We start from the raw sequence: 21,940 nt of genomic DNA on the forward strand, positions 1-21,940 counted from the left end.
CAGGAAAAACACAGCCAGGACAAGATGGGGATAGCAGATTTCCCTTCCTGAAACAGCAGACCTGAAGGATTTTTATAATTTTCACAGTAGTTTCCACAGCAGCATTCAAAATTATTTTTCTGCTGCTAGTCCACTAAATGCAATATTATTGAATAGATATCTCTCCACAATGGATTTTGAATGGATTTCTCTCCACAAACACTGCTAGACTTGCTCAATTACTTCAGAATTTTGTTTTTATTTCTGGTTCACTGACATTCTTTAGTGAAGGAAATCTGCCATCTCTATCTGGTCTGATCCAGATTCACACAACGTGATTGACTCTCATCTGCCCTCTAAGCTGCTCTCAAATCATCCAGTTCAAGGACAACTAGGGATGGGCAACAAATTCTGGCCTGGGTGGTAATTCCTGCATCCCATGAAAAATTATAGAAAAATTATGTGGAATTTCACTTCTAAATTTTGTCTGAATCTCATCCAGTTTCAAATGAATCAAAACACACTAGCAGACTGCAACAGTTGCTCATGAGAACACATACTTGGAATTTACATATTCAGGATGCCATGAACATGTCAAAGTCCTTTTGAAAAAAATCGTTTAAAAAAAAACACACTGCCTCTCAGTTTTCACTTCTCCCGAGTTTGTATCATCATCAACTTTGAAACTTACCCCTGCACTCAAGATTGTCATTTACACGCATCAGGAAAAGCAAAGCCAATTATGGCCCTAGGGGAATTGCACTACAAACATTCTTCCAGCCTGATAAATACCCATGAATTATCACTCTCCATTTATCTATCAGCCAACTTTGCTTCTGTGTTGCTACTGTCCTTTTTATTCCATTTCACAACTTTTTTTATAAACAGCACGGCATTGTTATGGATTGTTTGGAAGTCCATATACACATCATCAACAGCTGTCTCTTCAAAATCCTCCAGCAAGTTAGTTATACATTAATTTGCCTCAATTTGTTGACTCTTCTGAATCAACCCACTTTTTCTTCATTCATGGAAAGCAGATATATTCATTCAACGGCTAGGACAACATTTATTACACCTCCCTAATTGCCATGGGTCTGAAACTACATGGAGGCCCAACCAGGTAAGAATAGCAGTTTCCTTCCTTGAAAGACATTGATGAATGAGATGGCAAGGTGTAGAGCTGGATGAACACAGCACGCCAAGCAGCAGAGGAGCTGGAAAGCTGACGTTTCAGGTCCGGACCTGTCTTCAGAAATGGGGCAGGAGAAGGGGGCTCAAATAAATATGACCTGTAATTGTGCTAATCTTTACAAACGATTTTGGTCAAGGACAATGTTTGTACGACTCCAGCACTACACCCTCAAATCCAGGGGAAATTGAAAGACAATTTCCAGGAGCTCTCCAATTTTTACTTTCTTCCTTTCCATCCAGTCTCACTGTCTTAACAACTTTAAATACCAGCAACTTTTCTGATACCACCTCCTTATCAATTCTAAATTATTCTAGTGACTGAGTTTTCTCCTTGGTCATCATGGCCTGGACAGCATTTGCATCACAGGTAAAGACAAATGTAAACTATTCAGTTCACACATCAGCCTTGCCTCTTGCTTCCATGCTAATCTTCTTTTTGATCCCTAATTGTCTCTACACCTTTTACCATCGTTTTACTATTGATGTGCCTATAGAAGGCTAAGATTTCTTTTTAATGTTAGCTGACAATCATTTATCATGATTCCCTCCTCCCACACTCTACTTCTTGGATTTGCTTTTACCAACCTCCCCCTTCTGAACTTTTGGAGGCGTGGCATAGTGGTTAGCACTGCTGCCCCACACAGCCAGGGACCCGGGTTCGATTCCAGCCTCGGGCGACTGTCTGTGTGGAGTTTGCACATTCTCCCAGTGTCTGCTGGGTTTCCTCTGGGTGCTCCAGTTTCCTCCCACAGTCCAAAGATGTGCAGGTTAGGTTGATTGGGCATGCTAAGTTGCCCATAGTGTTCAGGGAGGTGTAGATTAGGTGGGTTATAGGGCAATGGGTCTGGGTGGGATGGTCTGAGGTTCAGTGTGGACTTGTTGGGTTGAAGGGCCTGTTTCCACACTCTAGGGATTCTATTCTAATCTGTATTCAGCTTGGTTCCTAATTGTATTTACTATCGGACATCTGCCTTAAGCTTACTTTTCTTCTTTAGCTTAATTTCTAGCTCATTTTTAATTCAAGGAGTTCAGAGTTTGTTCGTCCTGCTTTTCCTTTTAGAGGGGACATGCCTTGACTGCACCTGACATGAAACACATAGCTAAGGTGAATAGGGAAGGTCTTTTCTCCAGGGTGGGGGAGTTTAAATCTAGAAGGCATAAGGTGAGAGGGGAGAAATGTTAAAGGGACCTGACAGGCAAACGTTTCCACATAAAGGGTGGTACATGTACGGAATGAGATGCCAGAGATTGTGGTAGAGGCAAGTACCGTTACAATATCTGAAAGACATCTCAGCAGGTACATGGATAGGAAAGGTTTAGAGGGACATGGTCCAAATGCAGGCAATTGGGACTGGTTCAGTTCAGGAAACCTTGCTGACATGGACAAGTTGGGCCTGTTCCCATGCAATATGACTCCGTGACCTATCTCCTCTTTGAAGGTGGCCCATTGTCCAGCTGTTTTTCACACCAAACTTTGATTAAAGTCTAACTAGCCCAGACCTGTTTTTCCCCATTGATGTCTACTCTCTGCTAGTGGATTATTTGACAAATATAGTTTTTCACTGTCATCCTGATCCTTTTCTCGTAAGGTATCTCTATTCCATATGGTTATTTGATCTACTTGGTCAGTTCATTCCCAAGAACCAAGCCTCTTTCCTTTTTGGAATGGACACATACTGTTGTAGGAAAGTCTCCTGAACACAAGCAAGCAATGTCTGTTTCCTGTTGCCTTTTACACTAAATGAATCCAATCAATATCAGCCTAATGGAAGCCTCCATTATAATTATGATAGTTACACTTCTCTTATTTCCTTGCAGATTTATTCCTCTATATCCCTCCAGTAGGCTGGTGATCCGCAGACTACTTTGTGCAATACAATTAACATAGAAGCATAGAAGACAGCAGGTGGCCATTTGGCCCTTTGAGCTTGCTCTGCCATTCTTCACGATCGTGGTTGATCGTCCAACTCAATAGCCTAATCCGGCTTCCTCGCCATAACCTTTGATCCCATTCGCCCCAAGTACTATATCTAATTGCCCCTTGAATATATTCAATGTTTTGGTATCAACTGCTTCCTGTGGTAATGAATTCCACAGGCTCACTACTCTTCAAATGAAGAAATGTCTCATGTCCTTCCTTAACGGCCTACCCCAAAACCTCATACTGTGACCCCTGGTTCTGGACACACCCACCATCAGGAACATCCTCCCTGCATCTAACCTGTCCAATCCTGTTAGGATTTTATGTCTTTATGAGATTCCCCTCATTCGTCTGATCTTCCCCCAGTTCTTTCCTCTCACTAAATCTTATATCCTCCAACATTTCTGGTATCTGATTTGTATTCTCTTCTGTGAAAGCAGAACCAAAATATTATTCAGTTTCTCAGGCATTTCTTGGTCCCCTGAATATTATATATTCCCTGGTTTCTGTCTGTAGGGGACTACATTTGTCTTTACCGATCTCTTTCTCCTAACGTACCCGTTGAAACTCTGACCATCAGTCTTTGTTTTCTGCAAGCTTACTTTTGTACTCTATTTTCACCTTCTTAAATCAATCCCTTGGTCCTTCTTTGCTGAATTATAAACTGTTCCCAATCTCAGATTTTTTATTTTTCTTGGTCAATCTGTATGCTTTTTACTTGGATCTTATACACTCACTCATTTCCTTTGTAAACCAGTCAGTCCCACTCCTGCCCAGGTGTAACCCTTCCAATTTGTGCAAGTTCCACCTCCCCCAGAACTGGTCCCAATGCCCCAGGAATCTGAAACCTTCCTCCTAACACCACCTTTGCAACCACGTAAAATTCTGGTATATCCTGTCATTTCTCTTCTGACTAGCACGTGGCACGGGTAGTAATCCTCAGATCACTATCTTTGAGGTCTGATTTCTTAATTTTCTTCCTAGCTCCCTGTATTCTAATGTTAGGACCTCATTCTTTTGTTTTTACCCATGTCGTTTTTTTCTGATCTGTACCACAGCTGCTGACTGTTCACCCTCCCATTCAGAATGTCCTGTACCCGCTCTGAGACATCCTTGACCTTAGCATCAGGGAGGCAACATACCATCCTGGAGTCTTGTTTGCAGCCACAGAAATGCCTGTCTATTCCACTTACAACAGAGTACCCTATAACTATTGTCCTGGCATACTTTTTACTCCTCCCCTCTGCAGCAGTTTGGCTTCTGCTGTTTTCCCCTAAGAGGTCATTCATTCCTCCTCAACAGTATCAAAAATGACATATGTGTTTCGCAGGGGAATGGCCACAGAAGATTACTGCATTACCTGCCTAACTCTCTTGCTCTGTCTGGTGGTCACCCATTCCGTTCACACCTGCAGAATCTTAGCTTGCAGTGTGACCACCTCTTTATACCTGCTATCCATGACGCTCTCTGCTTCATGGATGTGCCACAGTGTCCTCAGCTGCTGCTCCAGCTCTGAAACTCGAGCTTCCAGGAGCTGTAGTTGGACATACTTCCTGCACACATGCTGACCCAGCAGGTTAGAACTGTCCCCAGTCTGCCATATGGAGTAAGAGAAGTGAACCATGACTTTGAGCTCTCCTGATACGGCTTACCTCTTTAAACTGAGCCTTGGACAGTACTTTATATTAAGTTAAATCAAATCCATACTAAGTTAAATCAGTTGCACCCTTCTTGTTCATTAGCTCTAGCCAAATCAATTCAGTCCTTGCATGCATCGAACCATCCTCCGAAATAGTGCAAAGTTTTGCTTTGTCAATATGCCATCCCCTTTATTCCAGTTCCCTCTCCCCATCCCCCTCTCTGATGAAGGGTCTAGGCCCGAAACGTCAGCTTTTGTGCTCCTGAGATGCTGCATGGCCTGCTGTGTTCATCCAGCCTCACATTTTATCATCTTGGAATTCTGCAGCATCTGCAGTTCCCATTATCTCTGCCATCCCCTTCTGCTCTTTTTCCTTTCCTAACTTTTGTGGTCTTATTACCAGGATTTTATACCCAGATCTGCCGAAGTAATCTGTGCCTAGAACTCCCTAATCCTATTAGCTATACTCTGTGCATTCACGTACACACAATAACGCTGAGTTTAGACTTCATTACTCTCTCACTTACTTTGACTTCTCTCCTGGTTGAGTTAGATATTACTTAACAACTTAGTCAGTTTTCTGAAGAAGGGTCCAGGCCCAAAATGTCAGCTTTCCTGCTCCTCTGATGCTGCCTGGCCTGCTGTGTTCATCCAGCTCTACACCTTGTTATCTCAGTCCTGATGCGGCTTGTTTGGCTGGTACAGTTGCCATTGCCCCCAGAACAAGTCTCAGTGTTCCAGGAATCTAAAGTACTCCCTCTTGCACCATCTTTCCAGCCAGACTTTTACCCATCTTGTTTTTGGTATTTCTGTACTCACGTGCACGTAACATTGGGAATAATCAAAAGATTACTGCTGCAGAAATAGTGTTAGCTAATTTTCCCTAAACTCTAATTAGAAGACCACATCCTCTTCCCACCTGTAACATTAGTACCAATGCACTACTTCAAGCAATACATTAGCCATGATGTGGAGATGCCATTGTCGGTCTGGGGTGGGCAACATCAGAAGGCACATGACACCAGATTATAGTCCAACAGGTTTATTAGAAATCACAAGCTTCCAGAGTGTAGCCCATTCACCTGATGAGGGGACTACACTCCAAAAGCTTATGATTTCAAATAAATCTGTTGGACTGTGACTTGGTGTCATGTGACTTCTGACTTCAAGCAATATATTGTAATTGCACCCACCTCGATCCTTAGCTCTAGCAGTCCTTGAACCCATCAAAACATCCTCTGTAATGTTACAACTCTCTCTTTAGTTAAAATGTCACTTCCTCCTGCTCTTTCCCAGATCATATCTTTTCTCAGCCACAACCTTTGGTTGTTCACCCTCTCCCAGAAGAATGTCCTGCAGCCATTCCATGACATCCCTGACCCTAGCTCCAAACAGGAAACAAGCCATCCCAGAGTGACACTGATAGCTGAAGAACCATATGTCTGTGGCCCTGAAGAATCTATTATCAGTAGTGCTCTTTCATTCTTCTTTCTCCTTTCCTGTACACCTAGGCAATCCAGAGTACCACAGCTTGGCTTTTGCTGCACTTCTCCAAGGATCCAGCAACATCACTGATATCTAGAGGAGAAAACTTTTCAAACTTCTGAAATCCATCTTGTGAATGAAGTTCCAGGCCAATGAAGATTTTAGAAAAGAAAAGAAAGATGGGAAGTCAACTAAAGAGCACTGGAATATCATTTCATCACAGATGCTTTGTGAACATTAACAGGCCTACTACCATATAATATGAAAACGTATCAGCAAACAGTGTTTAACTCTACCACTTCATCCCCTTTTCATGCATCCTTACCACTATTACTGCTTTGTCTAAAATTTTCTTTGTAGATTACCTTGGTCACAGTGGTTCAGATTTCAGTCAATGGTGAAGCAAAGATACTTGCTACTGACCTCAAAGAAAACTGCCCACAAAGTCCTCTGCGGCATGGATTTCCTGCTTCAGATGTCTAGCAGTGGCACCAAGTAGGCCAAGCAGCTAATCACATAGAATAATTCTAACAGACAGTAAACCAGGAAATAACAAATCTTCCAACAATTTAAGAATTTTACATTGAATACTGGAATAAAATTATGTGCCTGCCCTATGCTTTAAAACAGATGAAATATCAAACTTTCAAAAACATAAAATTTGTTTTAATTATGAGTGAAACTTAACAATCCAAAATTTATGTAATTTCAGCATGGAAAGATTGCTTAACAATGATTCTGAATCCATTAGAAACTTAGTCATGCTTAATCTAAAAAGGCTAACTTTTCAAGGATTTTCAGTGTGACTAACAGCATAGAACTGGAAGTTCACATCAGTAAAGGTAATCTCAGAAGTGTGACATGGAAACTTCAACAGCACACTATGGAGGAGCAGGAAATTACTAACAGCAACTTTGCGAATCTTTTTCAAACTTGTGTTAGCTGCATACATGTACAGCCAGAAGCTGCTGTCCATTTCACAGTTCAAATTATGGGAAAATCTGTAATCATCATCACCACAACATAAAATCAAGACCATTATCATCGTTGCTTTTCTATCTTCAGGACCTCCCTACATCACACCACACAAATGCACATTTATTCAGCCTGTGACCTACGATAAAGCTACAGCATTAAATCAAGTGCTCACTCTCTTTGTTTTGTGGGGAAAAAAAGTGTGGTTATCAATCATGGGACAAAATGGATTAATGGATATCATGGCAAGTCTGAACAGGGGGTTGTCACTATCATCTAACTTAAGATATAAATATGTTTCACTTTCCTTCCTTGTTACCCTTACTTCTAACCCTATTATTTACTCAGAAAATGCTGAAATTTAACTTGTACTTTAAAAGAGTGCCCTTTTCTCCTTTTTACCCTGGTTTTCTATTACACTGTCCTCCACTTCAATTCTGTCAGTTCATTGTAACAATCTCGGATTATCTCCTCACTGACTTTGACAAACACATGCCATGGTACCCCACTTCCATCAATGTTACCACTACTGCAATGAGCACTAAAAAAAAATTCATATTTTCACAATTTTACAAGATTCCAGATGCAACTATAAAAATAACAAATTTTGGTTATTTTTTGCAATGTCTACATTTTAGGTCAAATTTTATTTTCAACTCAAAATTACTAGAAATGCAGGACAGAGATGCAGCATTATAAATGCAAGATTAAATTATATAAGGCAAGATTAAATATGGTGTATTCAAAATAATTGTTAACACACACTTCAGTGCAATTTTCTTACAGTTCACTGCTTAATCATATAAACTTTTGCCAAATAATTCAATACTATTATTCTGATCTTAATAAGGTAATTATGGACAAGAACATAGATACAGAAATAAAGGTTCTGAATTGGGAGAAGGTCGATTTAAGACAGAATCTGGTCAAACTGGGAGCAGCTACTTACAGGAAAATCCGCAAAGAGAAAAGGGTCATAGTGAGAGTAAAAGGTTAATCATGGGATCAACAAGTCCAGAAAATACTGGATATCAAAAAGACATGCAAGAATGGATTAAGAAAGCAAGATTATGGCAGATACTGAGAATTCAAAACTGTGACCGCCTTAGAGCAGCACTGAATGTGTAAAGGATTGCTTAGAAAAGAAATTAGGGGTAAAGAGGGGATGTGTAAAAACACAGGCAGGTGACATTAAGGAAAATCCAAAGGTACTCTGCAAATATATTATGGGCAAGAGAATAAACAGGGAAAGAATAGGACCCATTACAGTTCAAAGTGGCAGTGAGAGAAGCCAGGAGACATAATAGGTTTCAAATGAGCACTTTGTCTCTGTTTTCACTACAGAGAGGATATTACAGATATAGAAATCATGAGGTGTACTGTGATATACTTGAACAAATTAGGGAGGTGGTATCAGTTGCTTTAGCTGGCTTGAAAAAGTGGATAAATTGCCAGGCCGAGATGAGAAGTGTCCCAGATTACGGTGTGTGGTAAGGGAGGAGCTTGTGGGGGCACTGACATTAATTTTAAAATATCTTCTGGACATAAGAAAGGTATGAGAGGACTGTAGCACAGCTAATGCAGTATCATTATTCAAGAAAGATAGTAGGGATAAATCAAGAAACTACAGGCCAGCAAGTCTAATATCTAGGGTAGTGAAATTATTAGAAGATTCTAAAAGGACAGAATTAATCTCCTTATGGAGAGGCATAGATTAACCATAGATAGTCAGCATGGCTTAATCTGTGGGAAATCATATCTAACAAATTTGATTGAACTTTGAGGTGGTGATTAGATGTGTAGATGTGGGTAGTGCAGTTGACAGTCTACATGCACTTTACAGGAAGTCTAACATGGCAGACTGTTTAAGAAATTACATGCCCAAGGGGCTGAGGGCAATTTGTCAAAGTGGATCCAAATTTGGCTCAGTGACAGAAAGAGGATGATGATGGTCAAAGAGTGTTTTTCTAACTGGAGGCAAACCCACAGGGTTTGATGCTGGTTCCCTTGCTATTAGTAGACATGATGCACAATTATTAAATTTACAGATGACAAAATCTGGTGCTGTGGTAGATAACAAGTAGTAAGCTTCTAAGGTTTTAGAGTAGATTTGTAGCTCAGGTTGTGGACATTCTGGTTTATTGGCTCGCCAAGATGGTTCGTTGTTCTGCAGATATTTCATTACTCTGCTGGGTAACATCATCAGTGCAGCCTCTGATGAAGCGCTGTTGTCTCTTCACACCTATCATTTAAACATTGGTGTCTGTTGAACTGATTACCTCACTTCTGGTTTTCCTTTGCAATGGAGAGTATATGGGGTCAATCTCTGTGTTTATTGATGGCTTTCTTAGTGGAGAACCAGGTCTCTAAAAATACCCGTGCTTGTCTCTGCTTCGCCTGTGCCAGGATTGTGGTGTTCTCCTTATCCATGTGGATAGAGGTGAGTGTGTATTGGCCATGTCTTTTTGTTGCCAGTTGATGTTCATGTACTCTTGTGGTTAGTTTCCTTCCTGTTTGGCCAATGTAATCATTGTCACAGTCTTTGCGGCAAATCTTGTATATGACATTGGTCCAATCCATAGTGGGTAGTGGGTCTTCAGTTCAGGTGAGCAGTTGGCACAGGGATGATGTGGGGTTGTATGCTACTCTGATGCCCAGTGATCGTAGGAATCTTGTGGTCAGATCAGGTGTGTTCGTGATGTAAGGGAGCATGACGAGTGTCTTGGGTGGTGGGGTCGGATGGTAGATGGCGGAAGTGTCAGAGGATGATGCATTGCATCTGGAGGTTGGTGGGGTGGTGAGGACGAGGAAGATTCTCTTAGGGCGGTTATTGCGGGGGTGGAGTGTGAGGGATGCGTTGCGGGAAACGCGGGAGACACGGTCAAGGGCATTCTCGACCACTGCGGGGGGGAAACTCCCTCTCCCATTCCTTAGATGACGTGTCCATCCTGGGCCACCTGCAGTGCCACAATGATGCCACCCGAAGGTTGCAGGAACAGCAACTCATATTCTGCTTGGGAACTCTGCAGCTCAATGGTATCAATGTGGACTTCGCAAGCTTCAAAATCTCCCCTTCCCGCACTGCATCGCAAAACTAGCCCAGCTCGTCCCCGCCTCCCTAACCCGTTCTTCCTCTTGCCTATCTCCTCCTCCCACCTCAAGCCGCACCTCCATTTCCCACCTACTAACCTCATCCCGCCTCCTTGACCTGTCCATACTCCCCGGAGTGACCTATCCCCTCCCCACCTATACTCTCCTCTCCCCATCTTCGGTCCACCTCCCCCTCTCTCCCTATTCATTTCAGAACCCTCTCCCCATCCCCCTCTCTGATGAAGGGTCTAGGCCTGAAACATCAACTTTTGTGCTCCTGAGATGCTGCTTGGCCTGCTGTGTTCATCCAGCTTCACACTTTGTTATCTGAGATTTAATGTGCTCTCTTTTAATTTGTATTAACACTGAGTACTTACTATCTCCAGAAAGAAATTATTTATTGGCAAATGGTTGGATCTCTGACCTAACTTTTATATATGGAATTAGAACCTATTGCAGCTTGCCATTTTTACTGACTCTTACAAAAAGTCTGATAGTTGCAGTTTATTTTCTCAGTTGACAAACTTAAAACAAATCAGTATTTTCCAGAACTTTAAAATAACATTACTCAAACCCAAACAAATGTTCTTTGACAACACAGTGCTCACCTCTTTTGATGGATTGGCTGGGGATGTAAAAATTGTTTTCCAATAGGACCACACGAACATGACAAATGATAGATGAAATACCACAAGGTAGATAACTGAAATAGAGAGCAATGAAAACATTTTAAAAGTTAGCAACACTTGCAATCCTGCAGTGTTCACAGAACATTTTCCCAAACTATAACGTGATACTAGAATCCCACGGATGTTTACAACTTACAACACAATTGATGCAGTGCATTTGTGTCAACTCTTTTGTCAGACACCTCACTGCTCTATGCAGCCCTCTTAAAAATAATCTCAACTTTTCCTTCAAAGATACAACATTCCTCATGGCAAAGCATTCCACTGTGTAAAGAAATTTCTCCCAGTACATTCAATTACAAAACACCTATAGCAGAGCATTTTCTAGACAAAAGATACAAAATCAGTAATAAGGAAACAGAGGAATTGACTACCACTGTCACTAAAAATTTAGTTAAAAAAATGGGCTTACAACATTTATTTCACAACAGAGAGCCTGAAATGCAAAGGAATTTAGAGTGGGATTTCTAAACAAAGCCTGAAATGACAAATCATCTACCTCCACTGAACAGTGAGGGGATGGAAGAAAATATACACAGAATTTGACAACTGAAGGATGCACAGTTACATTTAAAACTGGGGACGTTACAGTTTTACAGCAGGGCAAGATAGTGGAAGAGACAGTAAGAGAAGCCATTAATGGAGATGACAAGCTGTATTTGGACAGATGGGAATCTAAAATTTACAGTGCAGAAGGCAGCCATTCCACCGATTGTTTATTTAGGCTGACAAGCAACCATTTTGTCTGACCCTGCTTCTAGCTCCCCAGTCTTTTAGGAAACAGCATTTCAAATGCATATTAAAGTACGTTTTAAAACAGCAGTATATTGAGAGTTTCTGCTCCTACCATACTTCCTTGAAGTGAATACCAAATTCCCACCACCCTTTTTCTTGAACTGCCTCCAAACTTGCTCCCTCTTGCCCTAAATCTATACCTTGGTTATCAATTCCTCAAAGGAATCAGTACCTCCCTATCTGCTGTAAGCCACTCAATTTTATACACTTCAATTAAATCTACCTTTTGTTTCTGCTGCTTCAAAGCAAACAATCCTGGCTTACACAATCCTTTCACTCAACTAAAATTCTCCAATATTCACATAATTTTCCTCTGTACGCTTGATCACGCAATCACATATCTGCATATTATGGTGGTCAAAACAGTACACAATACTACGGCTGTGGTGTAACTGGTGTTTTATACAGTTCCAGTATAATTCCCAAGCTCCTATGTCATCTTAGCTAATAAATACAAGTCTCCCATATGCCTTCTTAGCAACCAAATCCACCTACACAAGCACCTTCAGGGTTGTATGTATATGCAAAGTCCCTACAATTAAACCTTGTCATGGGAGTACCACAAGGCTGGAGAGTGGAGAAGCAGCAGTGAAGGTTGCATTGAAAACTAGAGTGGAGGATTCGAACAGTGACCTTTTTTTTGTTTTAGAAACCTTGCGCAGATAGGACATGACAATCTGGAAGGCAATGGGATGTTAGAAATTAGGTAGCAACAGGATAGGATAAACAGATCGGATTTTTGAGTGGAGTTAATGATGATAAAGGACTTGAAGGGGGAGACTGGTGCTGTCTGAATAACTGGAGACCCGGTAGAATGTCAGACCTCTAAGTTATTGGGTGATATAGTGGCAATGTCACTGGAACAGTAATCCAGGGTTAGGAAAAATGTTCCCGGTATTTTATCCAGCAACAGTGAAGGGACAACACTATTATTCCAAGTGAGGACAGTGTGGGTCTTGGAGAGGAACTTGCAGACGTGGTGCTCACATGTATCTCTGTCTTATCCTTCCAGGTGGTAGAAATTGTATGTTTGGAATGTATTGTTAGAGAAGCCTTGGTGAATTACTGCAGTGCAGTGCACTAGGTGGTACACACAGTCACCACTTGCAATGGTGGTGGAGACAGTTAACATATAAAGCAGCAGATATGGTGCCAATCGAGCAAGCTGCTTTATCCTGGAACTGGTCCAGCTTAAGTATTGTTGGAGCTGTGCTCATCAAGGTAACTGCTTCAAAGAACAGGAGTCTCAAGTTCTCCAAGTTAGAAATTACACATAGCATTTGTGAAGCTACAACTAGAATACTGCCTGCACAGATATAGTTTTATTTAAACAGGGTACAACTCACACTGGATGCAGTTCAGAAAAGTCTTCAAAAGGCAATTCCTAGGATGAAGGCAGTGTCTTATGAGGAAAGGATAAAGACGTTGGATCTGTACTCACAGTCTAGAAGACTGAGAAGCAATCTTTATATAATATACAAAATTCCGAATGGGCTCAATAGGTAGATGTTGAAAGGATGCTTCAGCTCATGGGAATCTCGAACTCGAAGTCAAGTTCAAAACATGGGGTCTTGCATTAAAGACAAATTGAGGAGGAACTTCTTTTCCCTGAAGATTATTCATTTTTAGGATTGCTTCTCCCAGAGAGCAAGCTCAACCCCAAGTTAGAATGATTTTGATCTAAAAGGGAGTCAAGTATTATGGGGGCAGACAAGCAGGAAAATGGAGTTAAGGCTATAGCAAGATCAAATATGATCTTATTGACTGGTGGAGCAAGTTGAAGGGGCCAAATGGGTTATTCTTGATCCTATTTCTTACATTCCATGTTAATATATGTTGTTGCAGCACATTAATCCAGAAAGTCTGCTAGCTCTTAAAAACCCTCCTATCCTTAAATGGTATAAAGTTCATGAAATGAAGCAGTGAATATCCCATTATAGAACTTCAAAATACTAGTTTGCTGATATCCTAACTTAAGTCACAACTACAACTCATCGAATGATTGCTTTTGTAGCAGCTTTATGAGTGATGTTCCAACACGAGTGAGCTTATTACTTAACAAACATGGTTTTGTAGCAAAATGACGACACAGTGGCTCAGTGGTTAGCACTGCTGCCTCAGTGACAGGGACCCGGGTTTGAATCTACCCTCAGGCAACTGTCTGTGTGGAGTTTGCACATTCTCAAGTCTGCATGGGTTTGCTTCCAGGTGCTCTGGTTTCCTCCCACAGTCCAAAGATGTGCAGGTTAGGTGGATTGGCCGTGCTAAAATTGCTCATAGTGTTCAGGGATAGGTAGTTTAGGTAGGTTACAGACTGATAGGTCTGGGTGGGATACTCTTAGGGTCGGTGTGGATTTGTTGGGCCGAAGGGCCTGTTTCCACACTGTAGGGATTCTATGATCTATGATATATTCTGCGTAATTATGATCAATGAAACACACTGCTATCATGTGTGTTAATTGAAGTCAGGTTAAAAAAAAACAAAGAAATGCTGGAGGTTTGCTTTTATGGTTCGGTTAATAGACCCAAGTGGTGCAGAAAAATGTTATAATGGGAACTGCAGATGCTGGAGAATCCAAGATAACAAAGTGTGGAGCTGGATGAAGACAGCAGGCCAAGCAGCATTTCAGGAGCACAAAAGCTGACGTTTCGGGCCTAGACCCTTCTTCAGAGCGGGGATGGGGAGAGGGTTCTGGAATAAATAGGGAGAGAGGGGGAGGCGGACCGAAGATGGAGACAAAAGAATATAGGTGGAGAGGAGAGTATGGGTGGGGAGGTAGGGAGGGGATAGGTCAGTCCAGGGAAGACGGACAGGTCAAGGAAGCGGGATGAGGTTAGAAGGTAGGAAATTGAGGTGCGGCTTGAGGTGGGACGAAGGTATGGGTGAGAGGAAGAACAAGTTAGGGAGGCGGAGACAGGCTGGGCTGGTTTTGGGATGCAGTGGGGAGGAAGAGGGGACGAGCTGTTGTCTGCCTTCCGGAGAGACCACTCTCTCCGTGACTCTCTTGTTCGCTCCCCACTCCCCACCAACCCCACCACACGCATCACCTTCCCTGCAACTGCAGGAAGTGCTATACTCGCCCCCACACCTCCTTCCTCACCCCCATCCCAGGCCCCAAGATGACTTTCCATTTTAAGCAGATGTTCACCTGCACATCTGCCAATGTGGTATACTGCATCCATTGTACCTGGTGTGGCTTCCTCTACATTGGGGGAACCAAGCGGAGGCTTGGGGACCGCTCTGCAGAACACCTCCGCTCGGTTTGTAATAAACAATTGCACCTCCCAGTCGCGAACCATTTTAACTCCCCCTCCCATTCCTCAGACGACATGTCCATCATGGGCCTCCTGCAGCGCCACAACGATGCCACCCGAAGGTTGCAGGAACAGCAACTCATATTCCACTTGGGAACCCTGCAGCCCAATGGTATCAATGTGGACTTCACAAGCTTCAAAATCTCCCCTTCCCCCACCGCATCACAAAACCAGCCCAGTTCGTCCCCTCCCACCACTGCGTCCCAAAACCAGCTCAGCCTGTCTCCGCTTCCCTAACCTGTTCTTCCTCTCACCCATCCCTTCCTCTCACCTCAAGCCGCACCTCCATTTCCTACCTACTAACCTCATCCCGCCTTCTTGACCTGTCCGTCTTCCCTGGACTGACCTATCCCGTCCCTACCTCCCCACCTAAACTCTCCTCTCCACCTATCTTCTCCTCTATCCATCTTCGGTCCGCCTCCCCCTCTCTCCCTATTTATTCCAGAACCCTCCCCCCATCCCTCTTTCTGATGAAGGGTCTAGGCCCGAAACGTCAGCTTTTGTGCAGAAAAGTCACTTTTTAATATCCTGTTATATACAGTGAAGCCACTTGGAGGGGGAGAAAACACTTTTGGTCAAAGACAGTTTTGTGTTTTAAATCGGTTTATATTTGTAACTATGCTACTTCAAAATCAAATTCTGATAACATTTATATGATGACACAGGCAATAGAAGTTGCACAGTTTTAGCGATATGAATTAATTCTTGGTAATGTGACATGCTGGAGAACAAATGAACACTTTTCAAAGTGAGCTTTTAAAATAAGCAGTTCCAAGCAGCAGCAGGTATTATGAAGAAATAACTCTGAACTGAAAAAACATTAATAGGCTTTGGAATTTTCTGGAATACATTGATGTATCAATTAGACATTGGATATAACATCAATCATCATGAGGTAAAATACATATTTTCTAAGCAGACAGAAGTAATTGGAGATGATTCCTTATCTTCTACAAACTGGAAACTTAACAGGGAAATTCTGCAATGAAAAATATGCTCCTGCAATGATCTACATATTGGGGAATTCAGTCAAGGAGAGAAAAGGAAGTGATTTCAATAAAATGACCATCTCCCTCATCATAAATTGGGCACACCTGCCTAGCCAAATCAAGACTGATCATGCATTGGACTTGACGATTACAACAACAATACACATGCAAAACAGATACTCCAAAGTAATTCAAATTTAACAGTACTGTAGATGGGCAAATCTGATGGATTCATAATTGCAATTGCCATGTCTTGTCAGTATCTTTCCCAAAATTCTTCTGAGATTTTCCCAACATGAAGGAAAGGTCTGTATAGACCAGCAACCTTGCCGATATAGGGCCAACTGTCCTAGTGAAAAATAGTGAGCAACAACGACAGAGACATTTAAAATTGCAAATAAAAAGACTAGTTATAGGTAAACAATTATGAACCATTAGCATATACCTCAAATTAAAACGTTAAATCCTTTTATAAATTCCTCGTTACACAAACATGAAAAAAGGTGCGCATCATGGGCAGAAAGATTGGGAAGGTGGTTTAGTGGATCTTGTTCACAAAGTTTTGATGAGATAATTTTTGTGCTGATCAGAAAGCTGTTTCTTGATATTCCTTCTCTGGAATTTGCTTCCAAGAGGGACAGGGTGATTGATTCACAACTATAAAAGGACTAACTCATTAATTCAAAAGTTACAGCATACCGCAACTTCCCCAGATAAAATAAACTGGTTTTCTTCAGGCTAAAATCAGAAATCACACAACTCCAGATGATAAACCAACAGATTTATTTGAAATCACAAGCCTTTGGAACGCTCCTCCTTCATCAGGTGTGCATTACAGGCAGAAAGACTGATACACTTCATTTGATGAAGCAGCACCACTCTGAAAGTGATAATAATGGACTATAACCTGGTGTCATTTGACTTCTGACTTAATCCACACAGTCCAACACTGGCACCTCCACATCATTTCTTCAGGCTGAAAGTGTCTTTTTTTTAAGCTGTACGTACAAAGACCGCTTTTGGGTTGGAGAAGATCTGAAGGCTCCTAACTTGGTTTTCAGGTAATTAAACAGCTTGCAGCTGTGAACAATCACAGTCATTGTCAGGCAGAAAGTCACTGGTAACTGGTCACTAGTCAACAGACCAATCAGCTGCTTGTCAGCTGAATGTACAATTGTACACACCCTTCGTTCCAGCTCGTGTACACCTTCTCCAACAACAGCTTGAACCAGCAGCTGTATAAACAGTTATGAGTGCAAGGTTAATTGCCTATTAGTTCAGCAAACTCAACACCCTCACTGAATGGCATGAGGAAAATGGTATGTAGTTAGCTAAGTGTTAATCAATGCAAGTAGATTGTGATTGATATGAACATGTACCCTTGACAAAGTTAGGCAATACCCCTTGACAGAGGTAAAACCCACAAAAATCCTGAGTTTACACATTCAAATTGACTAGGAGCAGTTAGCCAGGTGGATAATAATTTAAAGAAAAACATAGACATTTGTTTTCCGATCTCCCACCCCTTTCAGAGTCCCTCTCTGTAACGTGTTGATCTACATTGGCTACACCTATCCCTTGTGCCCATACAGCACTGGACTTCAGATCAAAAGACAACACATCTATACACCAAAATTATTCGTTAACTATCAGTGAGTGTAACACCCTTCAAGTCACAAAGTCTGAAACCCTATGAATAAGGGTTAATATTTGTACAATGATGGGAAAATCTCAGAGACAAATCAATCCAACTTCAAAACTGGTTAGCTCCACTACACCTAGAATAAGTAACATGACACAGAAGTTTGACAATATTCAACACTGCGAGGTCAAGTATACAAATGGAGCCTTATTCTCTACGTGGCTCCCATTCTCCATGAAGTATTTAAATTGTGAAATTAATATGTGGTTCAGTATATTTAAGAGTTATGTGCAGGTTTCTAATTTTAATATAATTTTATCTTTTTTAAAATCTCTCATTCAACAACTTCTGTTATCTACTAAATTTGTTTGCCTATTTTTTGATACAGGAAGATTATTCCATCGCTGTATATTTTTAACCTGATTTCTAAGCTACACGAATTTTTCAATGCAAGTTACAAAGTACTTGAACCCTCAAGCTGGAAGCTTGTTTCTTGAATAAAGTGCCATTATGTTCCAGAGACCAACTTCTTTGATACAAATTGAAAATTCAGCATTTCAAAATAATTAGCACAAACAAATCAAACATATTCACAACACGATCAAAAATAATCTTGTTTTGTCACTAAATTATTAAACCCTTGTATAAAGCTATGAATCGTAGGAAGGTCTCAGATTTCTTCACTCATTGGTCTTAAAAATGTCAAATTTGTCAGGGTGACAATGGGACTGCATGATTTGTTTCACTACTCCAAGTTGAGAAAAGGGCTAAATTAATGAAATCAATCACAATCTCAGTGCTTGATCACTTGCTGAAAATGCAAGGGAATTAGGTTGGTCCAGCGTTGGTAATGATGTCCTATTGGACCTGCCATAAAACAAACAATGAATTGGATGAGGTACTGAAGAGATGGTATTATCCAAAGCAATAAGTAGCACAAGTCATCTCCTCAGGAAGAGGAAGTTAAGAAAGAAAACTGGAAGGTAAATCTGACAAAAATTCACAGCTTCGTTAAAGGCTGCTTCATTTAACCCAAGCATTGCTTAATTATTTAATTTTAAAAAGTGGAAGATTCAGCAGGTCCGGCAGCACCTTTAGAGGAGAAACAAAGTTAATGCTTCTAGTCCAAAATGACTCATCTGAAGGTAACATTCTATCTCCACAGATGCTTGCAAACCTGCTGAGTCTCTCTAGCATTTTATAAAAACAAAATTTCAGATTTCCAGCAATATAGTATTTTGCTTTTAAATTGTCCAATGTGTCTTAACCGATAGTTGGTAGCATACTAGGTTTTGTCAAAACACATGGAACAAAAATACCTCTACTTTCTCCCGTATGTACCTTTTCACCCAATCTTAATGTTCTGGTATTTCACAAATGTGGGTTTACAATAAGTAGCTTTATTGGTATTAACTAAAGTAACTGACATTAAATTCAGAAATGTTCTCATTTTTTCTTCATGGTAATAACTAACTAAATGATTTTTTAAAATCTAACTCCCATTTTCATTACTCCACCATACTTCAAGAATCTCAGAATTGTTACAGCATAGAAGGAACCTATTTGGCTTATTGTGCCTGCATTGTGATTCTATTACCAAGTACCACTTTCATTCCTTTTTCCAGTATCCTTACACATCATTTCTAGCCAATAACCATCCAATGTCCTCCTGAATGCCTCAACTAAAAACTTACCTTCACCACATTTCCAGATATTCCAGTGCATTCCATACACCTTAACAACTTGCTGTGTGAAAAGAAATGTTTCCCCATATCACCTTTATCTTGTTTGTATATCACTTTTAAGTAGAGGCATAGAGATGTACAGCACAGAAATGGACCCTTTGGTCCAAACTTGGGTATGTGAGCCAGCTATCGTAAATTAATCAAGCCCCATATTCCTCTAAACTCTTCCTATTCATATACTTATCCAGATGCCTTTTAAATGTTGTAAATTGCACCAGCTTCCACCACTTCCTCTGGCAGTTCATTCCGTACAAGTACCAATGAAAAACTTGTCCCTTAAGTCCCTTATAAATCTTTCCCCTCTCACCTTAAACTAATGCCCTCTAGTTTTGGGCTTCCCTACCCTTGAGAAAAGACCTTGACTATTCATTCTATCCATGCCCACCATGATTTTATAGACTACAACAAGGTCACCTTTCAGCCTCTGCGCTCCAGGGAATCTATGACCTCAAGTCCCAGCTGAGGTGTGTAATAATATTGCTCAACAAATTAAACAGGTACCTCTACAGTTGACATTAACTTGTTCATCTAAGCTTTAAATTGAATTTATTCCATCAGGTCATGGAAAAGACAACATGAAGAAAATGATATGACGTTAGTCCAAACAATCTCAGAATTGCGCTTCCCATCAGCCATTTACTATGTGCACCATCCAGTATTCTGGTTTCCAAACGGCATCCTCTTTGTGACATGCATTTGATAATGTTCAAAAAAAAAGTTGATACTTGAGCTTCTTACTCAAATACTTAACAGCTCCTTGGGATCTGATGGCGTTCTCATCATCTGGAAAAATTAACCTAACAGGGCATGTACACATAAAAAGAAGGAAATAAATATGAAGGATTATTAGATTTAATTTCAGTTATAGGCAAGTTACTGGAGGGGATCACTGGAGATATCCTGGAGGGCTACCTCAACAGAGGAATTACTAGAAGATTTAGTATTACTACTGGAAAATAATGTCCTATCAACCTGGTTTAATATTTTCATATAATCAGCAATAAATAAAGCATGGGGGGGACCACAGATATAAAGAGAAGTGCATCACAAAACGGACTGTTGAGGCCGTGGTTGGTTAGTTAGTTCAGCTGGGTGGATGGTTGGTCTGCGATGCAGTGTGATGCCGACAGTGCAGGTTCAATTTCCAGACCAAACAAGTGGAAGGTTCCTCCTTCTCAACCACACTCCTTGTCTGAGGTGTGGTATGCCCCAGGATGAACTCACCACCAGTTATCTCTCTCTGTCAGAGAGCAGCTGTGTGGTCTTCAGACTATGGCAACTTTAGTTGTCATACTATCAGAGTCCTTGGGTAAAGAACAGACAATGTCTACAAAAGACTCTGGGAGAACAAAGATCACATGAGACACAAACACTGAAGTGTGGGAATCCTAACGTGCTATAATCAGTATAATGCTTGAAGGTAACCTAACCCACCACAGTGAGCTTTACATTTCTATGTTGAGGCTTGCTCTCCACCTATACATATGAAATAAATGATTGCATCTAGATTTGCAGAGTCCTCTATCAATTTGTTAAGTTGACCCCATATTTACATCTTATTTATACCAATGTCCACTGACTCTGCCCTCACATAATGGGTGAAGTTTAGATCCTGGAAGATGTAAGAAAAGAACTATCAGATTTAATATTTCTATCTCCAGATAGAAATAGAGATGATGTCAGACTTGCTGAGTTTTTCCCAGCATTTTCTATTTTTATTTCAGATTTCCAGCATGTCATTTGCTTCTATTATATTTAAAATTCAGGTGGCTGCAGTTATAGTAGGCATAGGAGATTCATAGAGTCACATAGCATGGAAAGAGGCACTTCTGTCCACTTGATGAACACTAAGATATTGAAAAGACTAAGCTGAGCCGTATGCATAGGTTTTTCACAATGGACAGATCTGTGAAAAATCATGGGACACAGGTATAAAAGGTATGAAACACAGAACTCATTTTATTAAGTAACTTCTTTTCACACAATTTGCAGGAACAAATTTCTGGAATGTGCAGCAAGTACTGATTTGTTGCAAGTATTCAAGGAGGACGTAAACATGTGAGTAAGACTAACATAACAGCATACAAAATCAGAAGGTATAGGGCAGTGCACCTTCCAAATACCAAGATCTCTTGCAACTGATTTAATCATCTGCTGGGTCGAGAAAATAATTCTGCCAGATTTTTAACCTCTCCCAGGAGAATGTGAAGTGGGAAGGATGGAGTAACAACATGCATAAGTCACACCATAAAAATATAAAACAATAAGGAAAATGTGAAGAATGATTTACCTTTTCCAGTATTTAGCTTTCATATATTCAAGTGGTTTGATGAAGAGCACAGTAGGAAAGTTGAAAAACAGAACATAGAAATGGCATCAAAATGTTACAACACAAACAGGCCATTTGATCCAGATTCTTCCCTCGAGTCACCATTTGTTTGCTTACACCCCATAATGTTTAATATGATTCCTTTGCATCGTC

General features: G+C 40.9%; 1 protein-coding gene across 2 annotated transcripts in view; it reads right to left on the reverse strand.

The window, feature by feature from the left end:
* LOC125453322 (palmitoyltransferase ZDHHC20-B-like) overlaps positions 1-21,940 on the reverse strand; it is a 103,766-nt gene that overhangs the window by 57,377 nt on the left and 24,449 nt on the right. For both annotated transcript variants that reach the window (XM_048532731.2, XM_048532729.2), the window contains exon 3: positions 10,892-10,986. In XM_048532731.2, the coding sequence (XP_048388688.1) occupies positions 10,892-10,986 (95 nt within the window). The remainder of the gene's footprint in view (positions 1-10,891; positions 10,987-21,940) is intronic.

Source organism: Stegostoma tigrinum, chromosome 6, assembly GCF_030684315.1.
Source record: "Stegostoma tigrinum isolate sSteTig4 chromosome 6, sSteTig4.hap1, whole genome shotgun sequence".
NCBI lineage: Eukaryota > Metazoa > Chordata > Chondrichthyes > Orectolobiformes > Stegostomatidae > Stegostoma > Stegostoma tigrinum.